Below are 21,409 nucleotides of genomic sequence, written 5' to 3' on the forward strand. Positions count from 1 at the left end.
GAGCTCTTTCCAGGAGGGTGAAGTGAGGCAGGATGTGACAAGCTTCACTGGTCCACGTGCTTTGCTGATCATCCTCAGTGAGGTTGGGGCTGGATCTGGGTGCTTACCTCCCAGCCCTGTGAACCCTGCAGGCACTATGTAGGGTGCTCAGAAATGCTGATGGACCTATAGGTGCCCAAGGCACTCGGTGCCTCAGGAGCCGGGCTGCAGCACACCGCAGTTTTGAAGACTTTAATTTGCCCATGATTGCCCCTGAAGGTCTGGCATCCCTTTATGGGTCTTTCTAGCCAAGAAAGTCATCCTCAGCACGCTCCTTCAGTGCACCATGGTTTGCATACCTTGCCCTCAGGGCAATGATGAGCAGACAGATAACTAGTGACTGTTAGTCATGCCTAAAGGTGCTGTCAGGTGGTGATCTGAGGAGTGAGGAGTGTGTACTTTCATGAGCACAGTCTGGTTTGTGGGTCTTCCTAGTCTCATGGGGTAGCAGCAGGCACGATGGTGCAGCTCCTCACCACTTAGTCCTCTGCAGGGAAACTATCTCCTTGACAAAACGCAGTTTTTATGTGTTTAAGAGAAGATACATGGAGAAGCTTCTGCAGCCCTCACAACATGTCCTATAGCCAAAAGAAGCAATGGTATGACCCCTATCTATACTAATAGCTTCTTTCCTAGTATACACTGCATACCATACTAGTCCCTCAATGTGAACATCTGTGTCCTCTCCTACCCTTTACAATCAGAAACTGATCTTTTGTTTCCAAACCATCTTACCAGCCATTTGACATCTGTCACTTGCTGGAGTTTTTTGCCTCCATCAGGCAAAGAGGACTTCTCAGTGACACTGTTTTGGGTTTTTGGGGTACTGGGGTACTCTTACAGGCTGTGCAGAAACAGATCCCTCGTCCTTCAGAAACTCTTATGTATTTTTTTTCTGCATACCCAGGCTGGACAGCCACATTTCCGGGCACCTGTATGTGACTGCAACCTGGATCCTGGGCTGATCTCTGCTGAGGGTCTGCTCAGCAGGGACTGTTCACCACAGGTCATCGCCCTCGTACACTGATTCTTATTCTCTTTTTGTCATCAGACTGCTGACTCTGGTTGGCTTTGCTGTCTGTTTGCTGTCCATTTGCTGCCCTTGCCCTCACACACTCACCTTCCCTTCCTACTCTGTTTTGTTTATCAGTTGCTATGCTAGCTGAGTGTTAAAGATGTTTGGGTTTGATCTATAAAGTCCTATAAAAATGTGGTTTAAATTCCTTTATACACAAAAATCAGCTGCTCTTGTTATTGTCATGCGAGCTACCTAGATCTTCCCATATTCCTTTTGGCTGCTGGAAGCTTCTTCAGCCTCACAGTAGGCACTGCTTGAATTTCTACACCTTATCAAAAGGTTTTGTTGTTCGAAGTTGCTGTTTCATGTACCCGACTGAATGTTTGTATTGGATACAACTATATGTGTTTGAGTGGGTTAAGAGCTCTGGGACACTCTAAAGAAGTCCTTCACTTTTCTGCTTTTCATGCTGCTGTCAAGTATGCTGGAAGCTTTCACACTGGCTGCCTGGACACCTGATGTAGATACATCCAGCACCCAGTGCAAAGGCGAACAGGAGAAGGGGAATGGTCGTGGCTGTGAAAATGTTCCAGCAGCAGGACCTGCTCATGTAAAGTGCCACCTAGTGGCTGCTGGGAGTTTTGCACCGCAAGTTAAAGGGTACGATCAGGCAAGCCAATGAAGCCAAGGGCCGTGAAGAATAACCGATGAGCAGGCATCCCATATTTCGTTGGTCATTTAAACATTCCTTTCAAATGTGTTTCATTTAAGCCCTAAAACTTGCACCGAACCGCTGCATTTTTGGCCCAGGAATACATTATTTCAGCTTGAATGTTTCCTATTCTGATGACTAAAATGACCATTAATTGCCAAAAAAGTTAATTGATGGTGATCCTAGCAATGAAAAAAAACCCCAAAACACATTAGACCTTGTTTATGCTAACAAGTTCCTTGTGCATCTACGTGGGGGCTTCAAGCAGAATTCTTGTGTAAAAAGATGATTGTGCATCTGAGTATGTGGTCAGTTCAGAGCTACTGGAAAATGTGTCTTACATAACACATATGTAAAAGATTAGCAGTCCTCATCATCTATAGTTCTAAAGGATACTACACCAGAGCTTAATTAAATCAAGGAAAATTAAAATGAGCTCTTCTGTTGATGCAAAATTGTGCAGTTTACAAGCTGCAGAGAAGTTGCATGAATGGAAAACTGAAATATGTGTTTCCCAATCAGTAGAAGTCATCCACAATGCTGTAATTTAGGAGGTTGTTTCTTGCTGTATTTTAATGGGTGACCATTTTTAACTTATGTTGGAAATTTCTTTCAAAAGAACTGACCACCAGTGTGTGTTAGGAGGATAGCCAGGAACAGCAAAGGCTCGGTAGCTCTGAAAATGAGGCTTGGGCACGCAAAGTTGGCCACTAGATTTGAAAATTCATGTGTGTTTTGTCTGGGTCAGTAAACCAAGGGTCCCATGCTAGAGGAGAGTTTGGGGCTGCACATTCCTATGTTTTGTCCCTGAGATAATGAACTTCATTAACTGAGATACATAGGCAACGCTGTTAAGTGACTTTATTCATGACAATCTTGGTTTCCCTTCTGCTGTTGCCACACACACCTCTGTACTTGGGGTGAAGTTGTTTGACTACAGGATATATGTGAGGCTAAGGGTCTAGGAGCAGCTAGTGAAAAATGTTGGTGATTACTTTTCTCTGAATCTTTATGCACAGTGGTGGGGGTTCTAGAGAAATATTGCTTATTGCCACCTATTTAGTTTTCAACCCAGCTAGTGATGAAGTGATCGTTAGAAGATGGGTCCTGACTTCACAGTTCTGGTCTGTGCAAGGGAGACAAATATGATGTCCTGGTAGCTAAGATGTGGGTCTTTTCAGGTTGATTACATTTCCCTGAACATTGCAGTGAAAGATGCCACTGTACAATGGAGCCACTTTTGTTTAAGAAAGTACTATAAAAGGTACCAGCTTCTAGGCAAAGGCTATCAGGCTGGTAGCCTAACCCTGCCCTGTAAAGCTACCTGGTGGGGAAGGAGAGATATTGCAGCAGGTAAAAGGTGCCCCTAAACAAAGCTCAAGATTGTACATACTTAATATTGCAAGGCAGTTTAAAGAAAACTGTTTCTTAATGCCACTACAGATTACAGGATAGGTCCCAGGGGAGGCTCAGTCTATCTGAGGGCTTATGAACCTTGACTCTGCCCCTTTAAATGTTTAATTGTTAGTAAGCACTTCAATGAAAAGAGCTTTCTTCAGAGAAAAAAAAGAAGGGAAAAAAAACCAAAACAAAACAAAATAGCAAATTACACTTGTAAATAATTTGCCTTGGCAAATAATATTTAAGCCACTGATTTGAGCTGTAATTCTGCCCAGTATTGTGATTTGCTTTGTAAATAGAAGCCTTTAGCCAAACAGCTAGCTTTCTGTTATTGTTGATGAAAATGGGAAAATGTGGGGCAGAGGGAAGGTATCACTTCCCTTCCTTTCTGGAAGCCTGCAGTTTCCAGCTAGTCAGATAAAACTGCTTGCGTTTCCATTGATCTGCACCACTACGGGAGAACGGTGTTGAAAAATAACCCCTTGCTCTGAAGCTGTCCCCTTGGCGGGTGTCTGTGTGTGGGTAACGACCGGAGCCCAGTTAGAAACTTCAAGAGAAGCCTTGGAGAACGAGATGGGAGCCAGAGCTCCCAAAACCTATCCGGCTGTTGCAAGGTCAGCAGTTGCGGCTGTGTGCTCGACCCGTGCCCCGAGCCCACCGCACCGTGACGCACGCAATGCTGGGTGACATTTGGGGGTGGCATCGGGATATTTTCATTTCACAGCCCTGAGTGAGCTTCGCCCCCTTCTCGGGGAGCCAGATGGAGACGCATTTGGTTTCTCTTTTAACCATGTTACTTTTGCAAGGAGAATAAGCCGAGCAGGAACAGCTATTGGCTGCAGCAACATAAGAAAGCCCAGCTCTGCCAGAGGAAACCACATAAAAGCCTGCGTGTGTGTGTGTTTGGGGGGAGGGCGCAGCGAGGGATGATGCCTGGAGCTTCTTGTACTCGGAGCTGCGATTTGTGAGTGAAACATGATGAAATCACCCCCTGGACAAATCACACGAGCCTGTCAACCTCACCAGGTGGGATTACTTGTAGCTAATAGCCCGAACTCCCAGAGCAAGCAGAGCTCTGGGCTCAGTAAAAAGAAAAGACGACGGTGCTGTGCAGGCTTTTCAAGAATTCTCTAGTATGGCTAAGAAGGGCTGCGTCCACTCACACCAGGTAGGGGAGGAGAGGAGTGTGTTTGCTTTTGGAGGAGGAGTAGCCCGTCGCTCCTGAAAAAGTTCCTGCAAAAAGGAGCGTTTCAGCTTCAGAAAGAGATGTTTTATTCATAAACCCCTTCTGGTTTGTGTTACTCTCCAACGGTGACGCTACCAACTGCTGCTCCAGTGATGGGAACTGCAGTGCTGGGGAGCTCCAATGTACAGAAGACCATCTTTGCCCCTTTAATCGTAGTGCTCTTAGCTTGAAACTCCTGCTTTTTGCACAGTTTGCTTACTTTGCTGTTTGCTTTTGCAGGTTATATCTTTATTTGCTTTTGCCTTTGGAGTAAATGTCTGCATGGGATTTACAACAAATCGATTTAGGAGATCTGAAGAATGGGATGAGGGCCCGGTCTCAGGTACAGTAACAGACATAAATTGTACATCTCAGTACCCTTATGTTATATGCCGTGGTTAGAAAGCACTCCTACGTCGAAACAGTAGTTTGCTTGTTCCTTTTCCCTCTAGGATATAGAGAAGACTAAATACCTCACCGAGCCTCAGTCAGTTGACCTTTGGGACTCACCTATAGGTCTCCTATTTACTTAAACTTTTGCTCTGTGTGCATGTGACTCTGGAAAATCTCGCTTATTTTAGGACTGAGCACTGTCAGTCTCAGAGAGACCGATCTCATCAGCTCCTACATAGCAGCTGCCGTGTTTTGCGCTCCGCTCGGTTTCCTTTCTAGAGCTAAGAGAAACTCCCCGATGGGTTTAAGGGTTCTGGTTTTATTTTGGTAGCTATTGAAGTGGTTCCTGGAAACTTGATTAATGCTTTCAAGAGGCACTGGTGAGAAAAGCTTTTGGGATTTCTGTGGCTCCTGAGGTCATGCTGGTTTGTGAACAGTAGACGGCAGACATCTGACAGCGGAGACGGCCAGGGAGAGGAGAGCAGGTGTTCGTGCAGATGTGCCGTCACTGAGTCCTCTGTTTTTCGTTTGCCTCTTACTTTTTTTCTTTGGAGGAAAGCAAGAACATGACACAGAAGGGACTGTTGTTTGTGTTCTGGGGCAGTATAGAGTTTTGTGAGCTCAGGCATAGTCCAAGTGGAAAAATATAGAAAATGGAAAACTAGTCGAGTAGGCTTGACTTGTGTCTCTGTTCCTTCCTTGAGCAGGAGAAAGGAATCCTGTGGTCATTGACTTAGAGCTGGTTAATATAACTGAAGTGAAAGGGTCTCATTTGCAATGCTCGTCTGTAATGATAGCTCCTGAAGTTTAATTATGAAATTGTTTACCGTGGGCAGAGTTTGTTGTGTTCCTGGTAATGTGTTTGGGTCCTTCACTCCTCTGCCTTTCACAGGAATTGGTGTCTAATCATAGGCATAATCAGGGCTGCTGATTACTGAGCAGAGGCATTTTAGGTAAACAAAAAGATAGCGGCTGTTGCTTTTGATCTTTATACAGCAGTAAAAAACATTTGCTTGAACACCAAATTTATTTCTGTTGTTATCTTCTAGTAGGTTAACCATAGAGCAGTTGTGTGTGTGTATGTGTGTAACAGTGGCTTGAAAGATTTGCTTTTCATGTTCTTCAACACTGGGCTCCAAGCTGCTTCTTGCTGGTGGCTGTCTAGGCTTTATGGCAGGGCTGTTCAGCTGATTTTTTGCTGAAGTCCCAAAGGTCTGATACTGGGGACCCGTTGCAGCTCATCAGTGTCAGCCCTTCTGAGCCAACCAGCACTGTTCAGCACTGCCAGGGCTGGGATCAGTAGCTGCATGCTTTTTACAGTAGCAGGAGGTTTAGCTCAGAATTCCAGAAATATAGGAAGAAGTACAATATCTCTTCCACGAGGGCAGGAGATAGGATGCTTTTGGCAGTCTGTTGAGACTTTGCTTGAGAGTAGACTTGCACCAGCACCTGGCATTGGAGTAGTTCAGTCCAAGGTGCAACAGTGAGAGACAGAAAAGTAACAGAGGGTTTTGTCCCTTCTGTTTATCCAGCTTGGTTACTTCTGTTGCAGTAAAACCAGAAGGGTGTCACAGCAGAGAATGAAGTATTGTATGTGGTCACATCTGTGTACAGGAGAAAGTGAACTCTTTCTTGAACTCTTAGTTAAGGATGTAATTAAGATCCCCAAGTCACATGATTTTTCAAGTCCAGTGCAATGAAATATCCAGAATAAAAAATTAGTCTAAATCTTTCTTCCACATCACTCTGTCTTGACTTATTTCTGTGTTTCTTGATGTTTAGAGTTAATTATTTTGGACTGACAAAGCACTCTCTTAACCAACCTCTTACTGTATAGAGCAATTTGTTATGTCTACAGAGGTGTGCCATAACTGTAAGCAGATTTCAGTTTTCATCTATCATGGAATACCTCTGAGTCAAAATCAAGATGGTTAGATTTTTTTCTTCCTGGTCCCTTAGAAATGTAGAATGTAGATCATGGAAATACTGTAATGCTTAGATCCCTTCTTCTTGTTACCTTTTTACAGGGTACAGATACATACAAGCCTTTATGCATTTGAGATGTTTAATATTTGTGCCAAAAAAATGTATTTGACTTTTTTTCCCCCCACTTCCAATTTCTAAAGGACATCAGAGAACCAAGGCTCCTATATTTTTCCATATCTTTGCCTTTAAGTTGTTCTATGAGGTTTCTAGATGTCTTTGCAAGCACTTTCAAGGAAAAGGGCCTCAGTAGTCCCTTGAGGCATGTGTCTTGGTCATCAGAGGATGTTAGCTTAAATTTTGGAAGGAGAAACACTGAAGTTTTTCTCATTGGATTTTTAAGTATTCATTAAAAATGGAGCCACATCTTTCTTGTGCTGGAACAGGTAGGATGCTTTCCTTAGTTTGTGTGACCTTTTCTTTGACATTTTACTCACTGCAATGACATTCTGCAAAAATGCAATCTCATGATGTTAATATTATCTAGCAAAACTGATGTTCCTGATGTTTTGCATGGGTTCCATATGGGATCCAAAGTGGCAAATCCATGCCAGGTAGTATCCTTCCTGTAATGTAAACATGTTGAATTGTGTAGTCCTGTGACTGAAATACTTGAAATAAATAGTAAATAGAAATAGATATTGAAATCAGACAGGAGCAGGCAGTTTGATATGGCACTTTCCAAGGTAAATGTAACACATTTACAATGGAAATGTGATAATCTCCATGGAGTGAATCATTATTATCCTGTGTGATTTCTGCTTTTAACCTATAAGAGGCAATCCTTAGATGGTTGTTTTGAGCTTAGTTGAGGGGAGAAAAGAAGTATGGGACAGTATGTGACAGGTTTATGTATTAAATAAGGAGGGGAGATGCCTCTGCCTGCTACATGGTCGGATTGCAGGAGTTGTGGAGGGATGCAGGAATTTTGAAAAGGATTTTGAACTTGTGTAGGTTTGTTCTGGACAGGGATCTTATTTTGTTAATTTGTAAATTCCCACTAGGGCTGGAGCTCCTGATGAAATATTTTCAAATGATTCTGCATGCACCAGTACCTATGCCATGGCATTGTGCACGACCTGAAAATCAGGGTCTGGCTGCAAATGCAAGGTCAAGCATGATAAACAAAGGAATGATCTTAATGTGTTCACAGATCAGAGGAATAAAACCAAGTCCTCTTTTGTGTAGCTGTGTGGAAAATGTCCTACATTGGCTCAAGAGGTGTGACTTGAATTTGCGAAGTAATGTGGGATAATTCATCACATCTGTAACACAGTGGTTGCCAAGAGAAGTGAAAAAGTAACAGACAGGGCAGCTGGGGTCAACCTTTCTTATGTGAAATGGAAACCCTGTTTGCACTTACAAAAGGTAGAGCTGCAGGAAACCTTGAGCAGCTGTGTAGACCTTCTCTACATCCTGAAACATGGTCATGTATTACTGAAGCGCTCCTCTAACATGTTCCTCAAAATCTCCAAAAGCAGAGACTACACAGATTCTGATCTGCATGCTGCAGATATAGATACATCATGTTTAGCTCCTTGGAACTCCAGAAGGCCAAAATGTTGTTTGCTTTAAAATAATAACTTAAAATATGAAGACTGTGCTTGAAGGGAATGTACCTATAGAGTGAAATGTTACTGTATGATGTTACTCTCTCTAAGCATTGCTGACCTGATTGAAAACCAAACCCCAGACACAAAATCCAGAGGCAGCCATGGTCATTTACTACTACCTTTCCCAGTAGTCATAAGAATGCGCCTTGACACTGACATGATCCATGGCTGCAGCCATGTTAAGTTTGGTTAACTCAGCTAGTACCTTATTGTAGGATTGATTTACTGCCAGGTTTGCTCCCTGAAGTGGTTTATGCTTAGTATCCAACCAGTTCAAGTCTAAGGGAAGTTGTGGAGTAGTAGTGCTGTCAGTGGGAGTTGATGGTCTGCCAGCTGCTGCAATGTCATCTCCAAACTCCCCCTTTATCTTCTTTTCCATCCATTGTCACAGTGTCTGGAGAATGACATCATGTTTAGGACAAGATTTCTCCAGCTTTTGTGGAGACTAAACTTACAGCTATGCAAACGACTCAAAATGATATAGAAGAAAAGATCAGAGCTGCCGCTTCCCAAAAGTGCCCTTGCATCAGTCCTCTAAAAATTATACTGCTAATCCTGGTGAGACTTGCCAAAACCAAACCATAGTCTGAAAGAAAACAAACCCCAAGACAATTTCAAAGGCTTAATTTTAATAGGTCTCTCGAGGAACAAAAGGCATTGTGAAATTTTCCCTGGAATACCTCTGTTTTTAAAGAATAACCCACAGTCATTGTTTCATGAAATACAATTAACCCTAGAGAGTGACAAGCATTTTTCCAGCTTCATATAAGCTGCTATATAGGATTCTCTTGTAGGAAAAAATGTATAAAATATCTAAAAATCTATAAATTACTAAGCTTTGAAAGAAAGAGCAGAGTGTTACATGTCAGCTCTGACAGTAAGGGCCTTTACTAATTAATAGATTATTGAAATCCACAACATTATTCATGCTTTTCAAACTGGCAGTCCTCTGTTTGGCTATATGCATCAAACACATTGATTTCCTGCCTTCTTCTATGTCTTAAGTATTTTATAATTCAGTGCTCTGTAGAAGCCACCAAAATGCTGTGCTTCACCAATCCATTCATTTATGGAGCATCTCACAGTTTTCCTTCATGCCTGACATGAATTTGGTGCCTTCCAATATAACAAACCAAGTCCTGCTGACTGCATGTAGATTAAGCGCAGTCCTTTCCTGTGTAAATTGCCCAGTCAGCCATGAAAATGTCACTAGGTTTCTGAAAAGAAAGGTCTGCTCCTGAGGAATGATTGTAGCTCTTGAAATGGGGCCTTGGAGACTTCAATACATTTCTGCTAATGATCTATAGATTGTTACAGAAGTAAAGCCAGGGCTGCTGCTTTGCAGGACATCACAGCATTCTGCTTCCTTCTTTCTTCTTTTTCCTTTTTTTTTCTTTCCTTCCCCCCAAAAGAGCAACCTTTTTGGAATGTGTTCCTTTGTTGCTGTTGTTGTGGGGTGGTTTTGTTTGTTTTCTTTCTTCAATCGACCCTTCTTCTCTCCCTGCTCCCTTTACCAGCGCGGGCAGCCGAGGTTTTGCTCATCCAAGTGGTTTCGGGGCTGAGACACCCATCTCACCGCTGCTGGCCTGACAAATGTTGCCCTGTTTCTTATTCCACACAGTCCTGTCTGATTCCCCCTGGATCAGTACCTCTGGCTCCTGCAAAAACAGATGCTTTGAACTTGAAGAGGCAGAGCCTCCTGGCTGCCGCTGCGACAACCTGTGCAAGAGTTACAACAGCTGCTGCTTCGACTTTGATGAGCTATGCTTAAAGACAGGTAGGATGGGTCTCCTGTCCTGCACTGCCAGGCACTGTTGACAGCTGCTTTCTACAAGCAGTTGAGACCTGCCTGGTGAACAGGTGCTCCCTGCCATAACCTGCATCTCCTTACCTCACCTCACCTTGCCTTGCCAGGCAGGCTTAGCTCAGACCAAAATGCAGCCTGTATTCCCCTGCAAGGAGTTGTAGGCATGTGTATCTATTGCTCCTCACTGCTGGGATCCAGCCATGCCTTCCAGGGCAGAAAAAGCAGGGTACTGTTCATTCGAAGTGGAAAGTAGATCTTCTGATACTCAGTAATCAGTGCTCAGGCATAGAATCCTAGAATTGTGAAGAGTTGGAAGTGACCTCCAGGATCATCTACTTCCAATGCCCTTGCCATGGGCAGAGACACCTCACACTAGCTCAGGTTGCTCAGAGACATATCCAGCCTGGACTTAAAAACCTCTAGGGATGAGGCTTCTACCACCTCCCTGGACAACCTGTTCCAGTGTCTCACCACCCTCATGATGAAGAACATCTTCTTTAACATCCCATCTGAATCTGCCCATTTCTATTTTGGATCAGTTTGATCTTCAGGTTACATTGAAAAGAGACATAGTAAAGGCTGGAGTTTGGTCATTCCATGTCAGCCAGTCTTTTGGTTTGTTTGTTTTTTTCTCCCAAGTGATACCTTTGAAGAACTGGAGCAATTAATGCTTGCTTGTGCATTGTGGTTACTTGTGAAGGCACCTCAGGACCTGGGAGCTCTGAAGTGGCATGGGTCTTCTCAGAGTGGGCTGCAGGTGACAGGCTGGCCTTAGTACCCTTGTCCCAGATTCCAATTTCCAGCTGTCAGGATGCATATAACACACTGGTAAAAACATCTGACTTCCATTGATTGGACCCTGGGGGATGAAAATACAGCACAGGGTTTATTTTCTTTGTTTTTTGGGTGTTGGTTTTGGTTTCTTCATGAGTCATTGGTAAAGAAAACTTTAGAGAGGGCCATGAGTTATGTTTTACTTCTTAGCATAGTGCATTTAAATTATTGTTTGTACCCATCTTCTCGAGTGTTTGCACAGTGGTCAGAGTTGACACAGGTGCCTTCTACTTTTGCCACTGAACGTTTTCTTGCTTAATCAGAGAATTATACTTCCTAAGCAGCCAGAAGTGAATCGTAGAAACATAGAACTGTTTCAGTTGAAAAAGTCCTCCAAGAACAGAGGCCAGCTGTTAACCTAACACCTCCATGACCCTTAAGTCACCTCCCAAAGTGCCATGTCTGCACACTTTTTGAACACCTCCAGGGATGGTGACTCCACCACCTCTCTGGCTAGTCTGTTCCAAAGCCTGCCTATGCTTTCACACCTTTTTTTTTTTTCCCCCTAATATCTAATCTAAACCTTCTCTTGTGCAACTCAGAGGCCATTTCCTCTTCTTCTATCATTTGAGATTAGTCCAATGATTAAAATTGTCATTGCCATGCTTGAGAGTCTCAACTTTCTCAGTTCTGGTTATAATGATACAATTTTAATATCTTTGTACATCCTTGGGCCCTATTCCAAAGTGTAACAATGTACTGACCTTGAGAGATCACCCTAATTCAGACAGGCCTTTAGGTCCTAGTGTCGTTTGCAAGCTGAGAAAAGCTGGAGTGTTTTACAGTGGCTGTGCCATGCTTTTCCTTGAAGGACAGCTCTTGTTCTCATGACTGCAGTTGGTGCTGAATCTCACCTTATAGGTGAGGAACTGATGGGAGTGTTTATTCATATCAATTTACAAACACATAATCTCTTTTAAACTTTCTCTTCTTTCCTGTGGATTGAATTGTGGACTCAGATAGTTGAGAGAAAAAGTCTTGGGTAATCCATTAACACGGGAATTCTTAGTTTGTGGCCCCACCATTTATCAGTCAAGATCCTTCTCTTCTTTCCATCCTTTTTCTGGCATTCAGGTTGTACAAAGCCTGGAGTACTCCTGAGGGTAGCAGAAGCCCTTGTATGTGGATCTTAGAGGACACAAGGATCCTTTTAATTTGTGGTTGGCATGCCTGCTTCAGAGATCTTGAAATCACTAAAATGGGGCCATAAATTTTACACCCAACTCGACTGACTTGTCAGGATGGTTTCAGTGAGTACTTTTTGTGTTGCTTATAATCTCTTGTTCTTGCTTACCTTGTGAATATTTTAGCTCGGGGCTGGGAATGTACCAAAGACCGCTGTGGAGAAACCAGGAACGATGACAATGCTTGTCACTGCTCTGAAGACTGCTTAAGTAGAGGAGATTGTTGTACTAATTACCAAGTCGTTTGCAAAGGTGCGTCTTTCGTCTTTCTACCCCTTATCTTTTCAAACCTGATACAAAGCAGCCCTGTGGGTAAAGAGTTTTTCTTCTAAAAGAGGAACCCTCTTCTTGTTTTGTTCTGATGGGGAATTGCATTAGTAATTTTTTGAGTGTTAGCAAAGATGAATCCTTTCAGTCTGTGAATGGTAAAAGGATGTTGTCTTTGACGGTAGAGATACTGATTAGAGAAGAGTCATAAGTGGGTGAAGAAGAGTTCAAAGTAAAACACAAGTGTTCAGGTGCATTTGTCTGCTTCACAGGGAAAGGAGAGATATCTGATGGTCTCAGAAGGAATGGAGCATTCCTAGATATGTTATCTCTGATTCAAAGACTTCTTCCCACCCTCAGCACAAAAGCTCTTGCTCAAACTACTTGACCTAACACCTGTAGGCTTTGTTCCTTATGGGAGGGGAGTTGTGAGACTAGGAGGGCTGTAATTCACAGATGGTTGGCATGGGCTTCAGATGGCCATGCCACCTTCTAGACAAACCATGGCTGCAGTACAGCCTGGACTGGCCTGTGGGTGGATGGGCTGTGAAGGCTTAATTTTCATGCTCTATGCTTATCTTCTGAACTATGTTCTGCATCATGTAATGTGTTTCACATCAGGAGCAGGTCTTCCAATCCTTGCTAATGAGCTCTGAAATGTCTCACTATTGTACCTCAGAAGGTGTTTTTGTGTGTGTGTGTGTGTGTTTCATTCATTAACTTCACTGGTGGGAGGCTTACAGTTTGAAAATTTTTCCTCCCCACCGTTTTGGCCAACTGCATATGTTCAGAAAATGCTAACAGTCCAAATCAGTACACTGACAATGGGTGCTTTTTTTCTAGTTGAGTTTTGCTGTTGGGAATCCAAACCAAATACTTATCTTCCAGCAAGTCCCTTAGATTATTTTCTCCACTTTACAAAAGAACCTCCAAGCTGAGACTACTTAAATACTGGGATAGTTTTCAGTCCTTGCCTTTTTGGTGAGCTCCCCCTTACAAGGGTCAAGACAGAGGAATGTCTATGCCTCCAGCTTTAACATATGTAATCTTTAATTGGCTAATAACAAATTATCTCAATGACCCTGTCACTTTGACAGCAGTAAGCTTTATGTGAGAACAGTGTTTCCTCTTCATTCATTTTTTTTTGCCTATCTGAGAATAGTGTGTTGTGTTTTCTTCCCCCCCTGCCTTGGAAATTGTCCTTCCATCTCCTGTCATGGTCAGTTGAAATTGCTGCAGGACACATTTCCTGTAGATCTTTTCCATGGCACTTCCCACACTTTCCCTTCGACCCCCCCCCCCCTTTCATTCTAATTGAGCTGCAGTTCCTTTAATAGTGCCAGGTTCAGGAAGTGCACCTGATTAGTTAATAATTTGTTTTTCAATTGACCCGTGAAAGTGCAAGTCATGAGCCACTCTGTAGTAAGCACCCAGCAGTGAAAACTCTAACATACTTGATTACATGAAGTAATTTTAACTAATCTAGTTCAGAGAATATTAATACTTTTTTGTTTTATCTGTGTCTTGAGTCTCACCTGATCCATGAGCTAGCTGATCAGCTCTCTAACCGGCTGGAAACTATTTAGAGTTGTTTTTCTTCCCCAGAGTGAGTTTTGTTTTGTGTCTTTAGCCAGCTGAACAAGCTCTTGGAGACATCAGAGCTGGTGGGGTGGAAGGTGGAAATTCACAGCCAGAACCAGCACTACCTGGTTTTGACACATTGAAGAAAATTCCAATATGTGCCTACTGTGCCTAAAGTGTTACCATTGTCTCCTGAAATCAAGGGACACTTAAGTCTGGTTTTAAGATCTGTTTCTAGGAGTTCTAGTTTGGGTGTTCTTCTTGAATAGAATGTAACCAGGTCATTTGTTTAGCTTTGTCAAAAGATTTGCTCATTGTTCATGGGAAGTATGACAGGACAGCCTCTTTGACTGGAACTAAACTTTATTTTCCTGAAGTTTTTTGTGAAACCTGTACCTGTGTCCACATAATTTTATTATTATTATTATTTTTCTGAAACTCCAATGTGAATTTTCTGGTAGGAGAAACCCACTGGGTGGATGATGACTGTGAAGAGATAAAGACTCCTGAATGCCCTGCAGGGTAAGTGTTTCGTACCCAATTGCAAAGCTAACTGCAGCAAGGCCAATGGTCTCCAGCTCTGCCCTGGGCTTCTGAACACCACAGTCCTGTACTGTCCCTGTCACACAGGCTGAATGGCAGTGGACTGGATGATTTCCAGTGCTTCACCATTTGTACAGTTAGGCTGATAATATTGTAAAGCTTTTGCCTTTGAGTTTCCAGATGAGTAGTGCAGTGTATGATATGTGAACTTGAACTCCTGGTGTTTGATCACTTGATCAAAGATAGATTTGCAATGCTTCACTTGCACACATGAGGAAGATAACCACACATCCTTGAAGTCAGTGGAAAGGTTTAGTTTTTTCTGATTTCAATAAAACTAAGTCATAAGTGAACACAGTTCAGGATTGTTGTTGTTTTTAGTTGAATTTTGTACTTTTACTGTGATTTTCCTAAATGAAAGGATTTCTAAATTGCAGTGGGATACAGGCTTGATTTGGTGAGGTATTTGAGCACATGAATAACATTGAGAAAGTAAGCACTTTTGGAATCACTTAGCTCACTGTTATCCTTAAAGGTAAACGTCTGCTCAGGTGCTGTGTTGCATTGCAGCTCAGTCTGTGCTATTAGGAGGTTAGTTCAGAGGAGATAGGAGCCCCTGCTTGTCCTAGTGATAGTGATGGCTCCATATACCTGCAGCAGGTAACTAACATGAAAACCCAGCTGTGTCTGTCCAGGATACACATCTACCTTCTTAGAATAGATGCTACTCTCAGTAGCAGTAGTAAATAAAAGTATAATAAAGTATCATGAGTTATCATTTTAGTATGTGAGAATGAGCTCTTCCTCTCAGAGCTCACTCAAAATGCCACATGGACTTCTGTTCGTGAAGAGAGAAAACCAGCTGTTGTGAGATAGAGTTTTTAACTACAGATTATATGCTAGTGTGGGTGCTCATGGATACTGTTTTTGTCTCATTTTTCATCTATAAGGACTTGGACTTTCAAGCCATGTGCTTTTAGCTGCTCAGGGAAGGTATCTTTTATGCTGGAGCTCAGCCCTCTCACTGACCATGAGTGAACAGTGGATGTTAGTAGTGTGAAGATTATTGATTTGTGTTCGTCTCTTAAGTAAACAAAATAATTGTAGACATGCAGCATATTCAGTAACTGTACTTCAGATTCTTTGGAGTGTCAGTGAGCAAGTGGAAAGAGGAGGAAAAAAGAAAGCACTGCTTTACATTCCTACTGCTTTTACTTTTAGCTTTGTTCGTCCTCCTTTGATCATCTTCTCTGTTGACGGCTTCCGTGCATCATATATGAAGAAAGGGAGCAAGGTCATGCCCAATATTGAAAAGCTGAGTGAGTACATCTGTTTTCTTACAATAAATGAAAGACAGTCTCTTGCTTTTCATTGTTTGTTGAGCAACAGAAGTCAGCATGGAACTGGTGGGTAAAAGAGCTGCACCAAATGCAGAGCTACTCCACCTGAAAGCCTAACAAAGATTAAGCCTTTTTTTCCACAAGAGGGAAAAGGCAGAAGTCTCCTTTGGTTTAGGTAGCATTACCTAGTTCCTTGAAAGCACACAGCAGTGTAGGGAGAGAGCTGCTGCTTTGGGGAATGTCGCTCAGGACCAGTGACCTTCAGGTGGTTTTGCCAACAAAAACCACATCTTCAGTACCTGATAGGTATCCTGCACTCTTAAAGGCTAGTTAGGAAGTGCCCATGAAATACGCCACTTGATCCAGACATAGTGAATGTGTGGTAACTGGCTGGCAGCCCTGCACTCACCTTCAGAAGTGTTGATCCTCCTGTTTGTGTAGCCATCTATGTAAAGGTCTTCTCTAATCGAAATGATTCTGTGATCAAGAGGCTGTGGCTAAAGTCCATTGTGAAACCGCAGCTTTAGTTTGTTACTGAAAATTAGCCTGCATTTTCTCATGCTATTTTACTTATCAAGATACTTCTAATGACTCTGGAAGCTAATTCAGAAGAGAAAACAGTCTAAGGAAATCCATAGTCTAACAGTACATAACAGTAGCCTAACAGTCTAAGGTTCTGCAGTTCTCTGGCTGCATCATTTCAGTTGTTTATTGTGAAGTGCAAAGAGTGCGTGAGTGGATTTACTACTGTCCCGTAGGGAAACCTGCCAATTTAAAGCAGCAGAAGGTTCATTTAAATTGGTTATATTTTAACCAGTTTCTGCAGCAGAGTCACAGCAAATTGCTTCCTTTGTTTCTATTTTTCCTGTCGGAGAGCTTCACTTCCTAATGTTTGTGTTCACTATTGATTTTTTTTCAGGATCTTGTGGAACACATTCTCCTTACATGAGACCTGTCTACCCTACAAAAACCTTCCCCAACTTGTACACCCTTGCTACTGTAAGTTCCTGGGCAGGATTTTTGGTGATAAAAGTGTTGCACTGCAGTAGAAACACAGGTTGTGGGAAGTAAGATTTTTATATTTGTAACATTTTTTTCCCTTTTAACAGAACAGCCTCACTGTCAATCCTTTTCAGTCTTAATTTATGTATTTTCTTCAGTATTTTGAATGCCTGAGATATACATTGTCTCAGAAATTCACCATGGTACAGGTTTACAGCTTCTCTCTGCTTTCTTACATCTACTTTCACAGTTCTTTGTGCTGCTGTGTAATTACAGGTCACATTTTTTTTCCTAGGGGGAATAAAACCACCCCTGCCCAAAATACAACCAGCAGCTGTTCCTTCATTGGAGTAGCTGAAGTCACTGGGGCTGAGTTAGCAGCTGACTTGCAATTTACAGCTGCTTAGTATGTCTGGATGCTGTTTTGGCCCTGCAGTAAAGCAAACCATCACCTCTGCACTCCAGTGCCATAGCTGGTGGTCAGGCTTTCTCCACCCTGGCATGAAGCTGCTCCTATATGACAGTGACAATGCTCTCAAAGTTGGGCTAAGGTGCTCCTCACCAGCACCTGTCTGCCCCTCCCCACCCCCTTTCCTTTTTTTCCTGTAGCCTCTGTACAAACGGTAAATGGAAAAGAGGGAATGGGGAAACTGAATAGCTGGGGATGAGAGAGAGCTAAGAGAAAGGGACAAGAACAGAAGCTTCTTAAATTGCCTTTACTGCTAGACAAATTATGTTGTAAAGCCATGGCTTTGGTTGACTTGCCTTATTTTTCTTGGGGAAAAAAACCTCTTATCTCACAGGGGCTCTGCTGAAGATAAAACACAGAATGGAAATGCTAAGTGTTACTCTTGCAACCAGAGAATGAATTACTGTTTCCAGAAAGGCCAGTTCATGAAGAGGAACTGAAAGTTCAAATCAATCTTCTTTTCATAAATTTTTGCTTACTTTAGATGGTCTCAAACTAAAATTTAGCCAGTGTGAAAATAACTTAAAGCATTGAGTAACATGAGTCTTTGTGCTTTTTAGCACAATTCAGTCATCTCCTACTGCTTTTGTTACTACAGCCAGTTTTAATAAGCTTATCTTCCAGTTAAAACCTTCTCTGGTGTGCAGTTACAAAGAGATCTGTTTTACAATTATGTAGTGGTATCTGCAGATAGCTGTGAAGAACTGAATGTGTGGGATTTCACTAATTGATTTACTTCTGCACAAAGGGACTCTATCCTGAATCACATGGAATCGTTGGCAATTCGATGTACGACCCAGTGTTTGATGCCAGCTTCAGTCTTCGAGGGCGAGAGAAATTCAATCACAGATGGTGGGGAGGTCAACCAGTAAGTTTCATATTCCCTCCTTCTTCCCTTCTCCCTCTCTTCCCCTCCCCCTGTGCTGTGGGACATAGCCAATAATAATAATTTAAAACAAAGGCATCTGTGAACAATTTGTACCTAATTTCCCTCACCCCCTGCCCTGGCTGGCCCTGTGTCTATCAATTTAATGTTACATTTTGAGGTGGAATTGGCTTTTCAGAATAATAAAGCCATTGATTATGGGAAGGTGCTTGTGTTGATAAGTATAAATTAGACATAGCTAGGAAAAAAAAACCACCTAATTTTAGTCAGCAGTTTAACACTGTATTTTCTTCTCTGTGGCATAATGTTTCCTTTTCATTATGGGTTTCTTAGGTCTCCATCCCAGTAATATTCTTGTGGCTGTTTCAGTATGAATGTTCTGTCATCACAGCATGGCACAACTTCATAATTATTATTTGTTATGTCCACAAGTGATGGCTGTTACCTGACTTGCTGCAGAGGCTGTAGACAGCTGTGAATTAATTTCTGCCTTGAGGACCGTAGCAGTGGCTGAAGTAGGTCCTCTTTCTCAGATTAGTGTTGGACTTTGGTTTCTCCAGGTCTGAATTCTAGGCAAGGAAATGGCCTCTTGTGTTACTCCAATTAGGAAGGTCCCCTTGCTTCTGCTACTCCTATTATTGCATGCTGTGGTCACTTGCTTTGCCAACAAAAGTGGTCTTAATAAGTTTTACATGTAAGCAGCAAAGGTACATGCACATTTCATTGCACTGGTTGTTTAGTTTAAAAGCTCCTTGAGCAGTCTGACTGGTTAACCCCACAAAAAAATGAGGTGATGGGGAAATTGGAAGGGGTTTGAGAGCACAACAATCTGTCATTGCTGTTTGCTGAAGTGATCAGTGTCATCCCCTAAATCTCTTAAAATGGAAATATCCCTGGAGACTGCAGGAAGTTACTCAGATGGTTTTAGGCTTAGCAAGTGCATGTGTTACTTGTCTGCATGTGGTTTTAGTCTGCAACAAATGCAAGACAAGATAATTTGGAGCTGCAGGCAGATGTGTGACTGGCAGATGTGTCTGGCTGTAGCCGAGCCACAGTGAGGCATTTGTGCTCTTGTAGAATTTGTCAGTGTAACAGAGTGTAGTCACTCACTCCCTTGCCCAGCTATGACCTGGGTTAGCTTTTAACACCAGTTACATGGAGAGGTGAGAGTGAGTAATGTGTCTAGCTATTATCCTTCTAGATGTAAGCAAAGAAGCAGGATCAAAACTAGGAGCAGTGAAAAGGCAGCAGCAGGTAACCCTTTCCTCCTCAGCTACAGCCAGCACCACACAGCTAACAAAGTGTGCCTGCTGCAGCCATAGACAGTATTGTGGCTGAGCTGCAGTGTGACAGCTTGTTGAGCAACATTATGCATTGCAAATTTAATTGTGCATCTTACCTTAATCACAATTAGGTAAGAGTTTGTGGGGAGCTAGCTGCTGGGGACTGTACAAATGTCTCTGTATTAAACTATACTTCTAAAGTACAATATAAGCCTATAAATACTTCATTACCTGCTGAGCTGAGTGAAGAACATTTGTAATTCCCACACCCACCATTGGAAAAGCCTATGCTGCCTCAGAGAAGTAAATTTTGTTTCTGGATTGTAAATAAGGGTCATGAAAAATGTCAGCTGAGAAGAGTTCAAGGAAGTTACACAACAGTGGATGACCATATGTTGGATGAAATCCTCAGAGGAGAGGGGGAGTGTTGCATACACAAATAAGGATGATAAAATAAACCAGCTGAAGTGTTAAAAAGGAAAAACACACAAACAATGTAATAAACTGGAAATGTCTTCATAAATGGAAACAAATGTGTACAGGAAGGGCTGTAACTCTACTTATTATGTAAGTTTAACAACTTGATGGAGTGGGCATAGTAGCTGGGTTAATGAGGTGGTATGTAATATGTCATATAAATGATAGTCTCTGCAAATGGGAAATTTGTGCATTCTATAACAGAATTGTAAATTTCTCTAAGAAAAAAATGACCTCCATCTACCTATGGGTTAGTCACAGCTCATTTCTCTCTCCATTTGAGAACTGCCTCTAAAAATCACATTGATGCACGGTGCCAAAACCGCTGGCTGTTGAGAGACAGGGCAGTAGAGTTAAGGGAGGTGGAAGGGAAGTCTGGAATGCATGTCACAGAAATCTAGCCTGTCACGCTGCAGATTCATCTGCTTCTTTTCAGAACTTGGGTCTCACGTTGGAGTGCTCAAACAACTGCAGCATGGCATTTGGTTTGCGCAGAATTAGAGATTACTGTTTGTTTTCCACCCAAGAAGGTAGACAAAGTTTCTGGGACCCTCAGCATCCTATTAAAGTTCAAACTGCCTAGAAGAGAATAAAATCTAATTTTCTTAATCTCTGAAATAAATTTCTTGCTCCTGGAAACTGGCTCATTGTATATGGCGTTGTTCAAATGCGAGGCTTTGGCATTGTTTGTTTTTCTTCTTTGTGAATTACTTGTTCTAATGCTCAGCATCTTGCTGGAAAACAGGCAGATTAGCATGGACACCAGTGGAATCTGGCAGATGAATAGCTGAATGTTCTACACCAGGAATTATGAGTTATTAATTATAATAGCAATAGGAAATGAAGAAAGAGGGAGAGGGTCGTTGACAGCCTTTTGAGCTGCTTGTGGGACTTCCTGAAATCCAGTCTCCGATTTAGCACACAACATTGATTTATTACATAGCCTTAAAACCACCTTGTATTCAAAACAAAAGTGTTTGAGAGGAAACAGCTGCAAAACCACTCCTTGTACTGCTACAGCATCTCAGAAATGGTGAGCATCAGCACCCGTGCTCTCAAGGGAGAAACTATTTTTCATGATACTGAGACTTTGTTTTCATCTCGAGTAATTTTAAGCACTTTAAGCAAAGGCCAGCTGCCTTTTACTTAAGCAGTAGTTTTCCATATCTTGATTTGCTGTAGTGAGTTTAAGCTTACACTATAGACAATATGTTGCTTTTTTTTTAGTGATCTTTCATGATGCTTAGAAATAATCCATTGGCTTCCCCAAGGTCAGAATACCACAGATGTAAAACTGCCAGCCTGTGGTTAATAGGGACAGGTAGGCTCCTTCAGAAACTTAACCCAGCTTG

At 42.3% G+C, this 21,409-nt stretch overlaps 1 protein-coding gene across 4 annotated transcripts in view; it reads left to right on the forward strand.

Moving 5' to 3' along the window:
- ENPP2 (ectonucleotide pyrophosphatase/phosphodiesterase 2) overlaps positions 1-21,409 on the forward strand; it is a 70,536-nt gene that overhangs the window by 8,191 nt on the left and 40,936 nt on the right. The window contains exons 1-8 of one of the 4 annotated variants that reach the window (XM_068158645.1): positions 4,089-4,196; positions 4,636-4,738; positions 10,006-10,161; positions 12,336-12,461; positions 14,519-14,579; positions 15,822-15,919; positions 16,860-16,939; positions 18,160-18,279. In XM_068158645.1, the coding sequence (XP_068014746.1) occupies positions 4,146-4,196; positions 4,636-4,738; positions 10,006-10,161; positions 12,336-12,461; positions 14,519-14,579; positions 15,822-15,919; positions 16,860-16,939; positions 18,160-18,279 (795 nt within the window). In that variant the 5' untranslated portion in view covers positions 4,089-4,145. Of the gene's footprint in view, positions 1-4,088; positions 4,197-4,220; positions 4,339-4,493; positions 4,539-4,635; positions 4,739-10,005; positions 10,162-12,335; positions 12,462-14,518; positions 14,580-15,821; positions 15,920-16,859; positions 16,940-18,159; positions 18,280-21,409 lie in introns of those variants that run through there. The other 3 variants (XM_068158646.1, XM_068158647.1, XM_068158649.1) reach the window with 3 other exon arrangements.

The sequence above is a fragment of the Melanerpes formicivorus genome, unplaced genomic scaffold, assembly GCF_026170545.1.
Source record: "Melanerpes formicivorus ecotype bairdi unplaced genomic scaffold, bMelFor1.0.p_v2 SCAF_40, whole genome shotgun sequence".
Taxonomy (NCBI): Eukaryota; Metazoa; Chordata; class Aves; order Piciformes; family Picidae; genus Melanerpes; species Melanerpes formicivorus.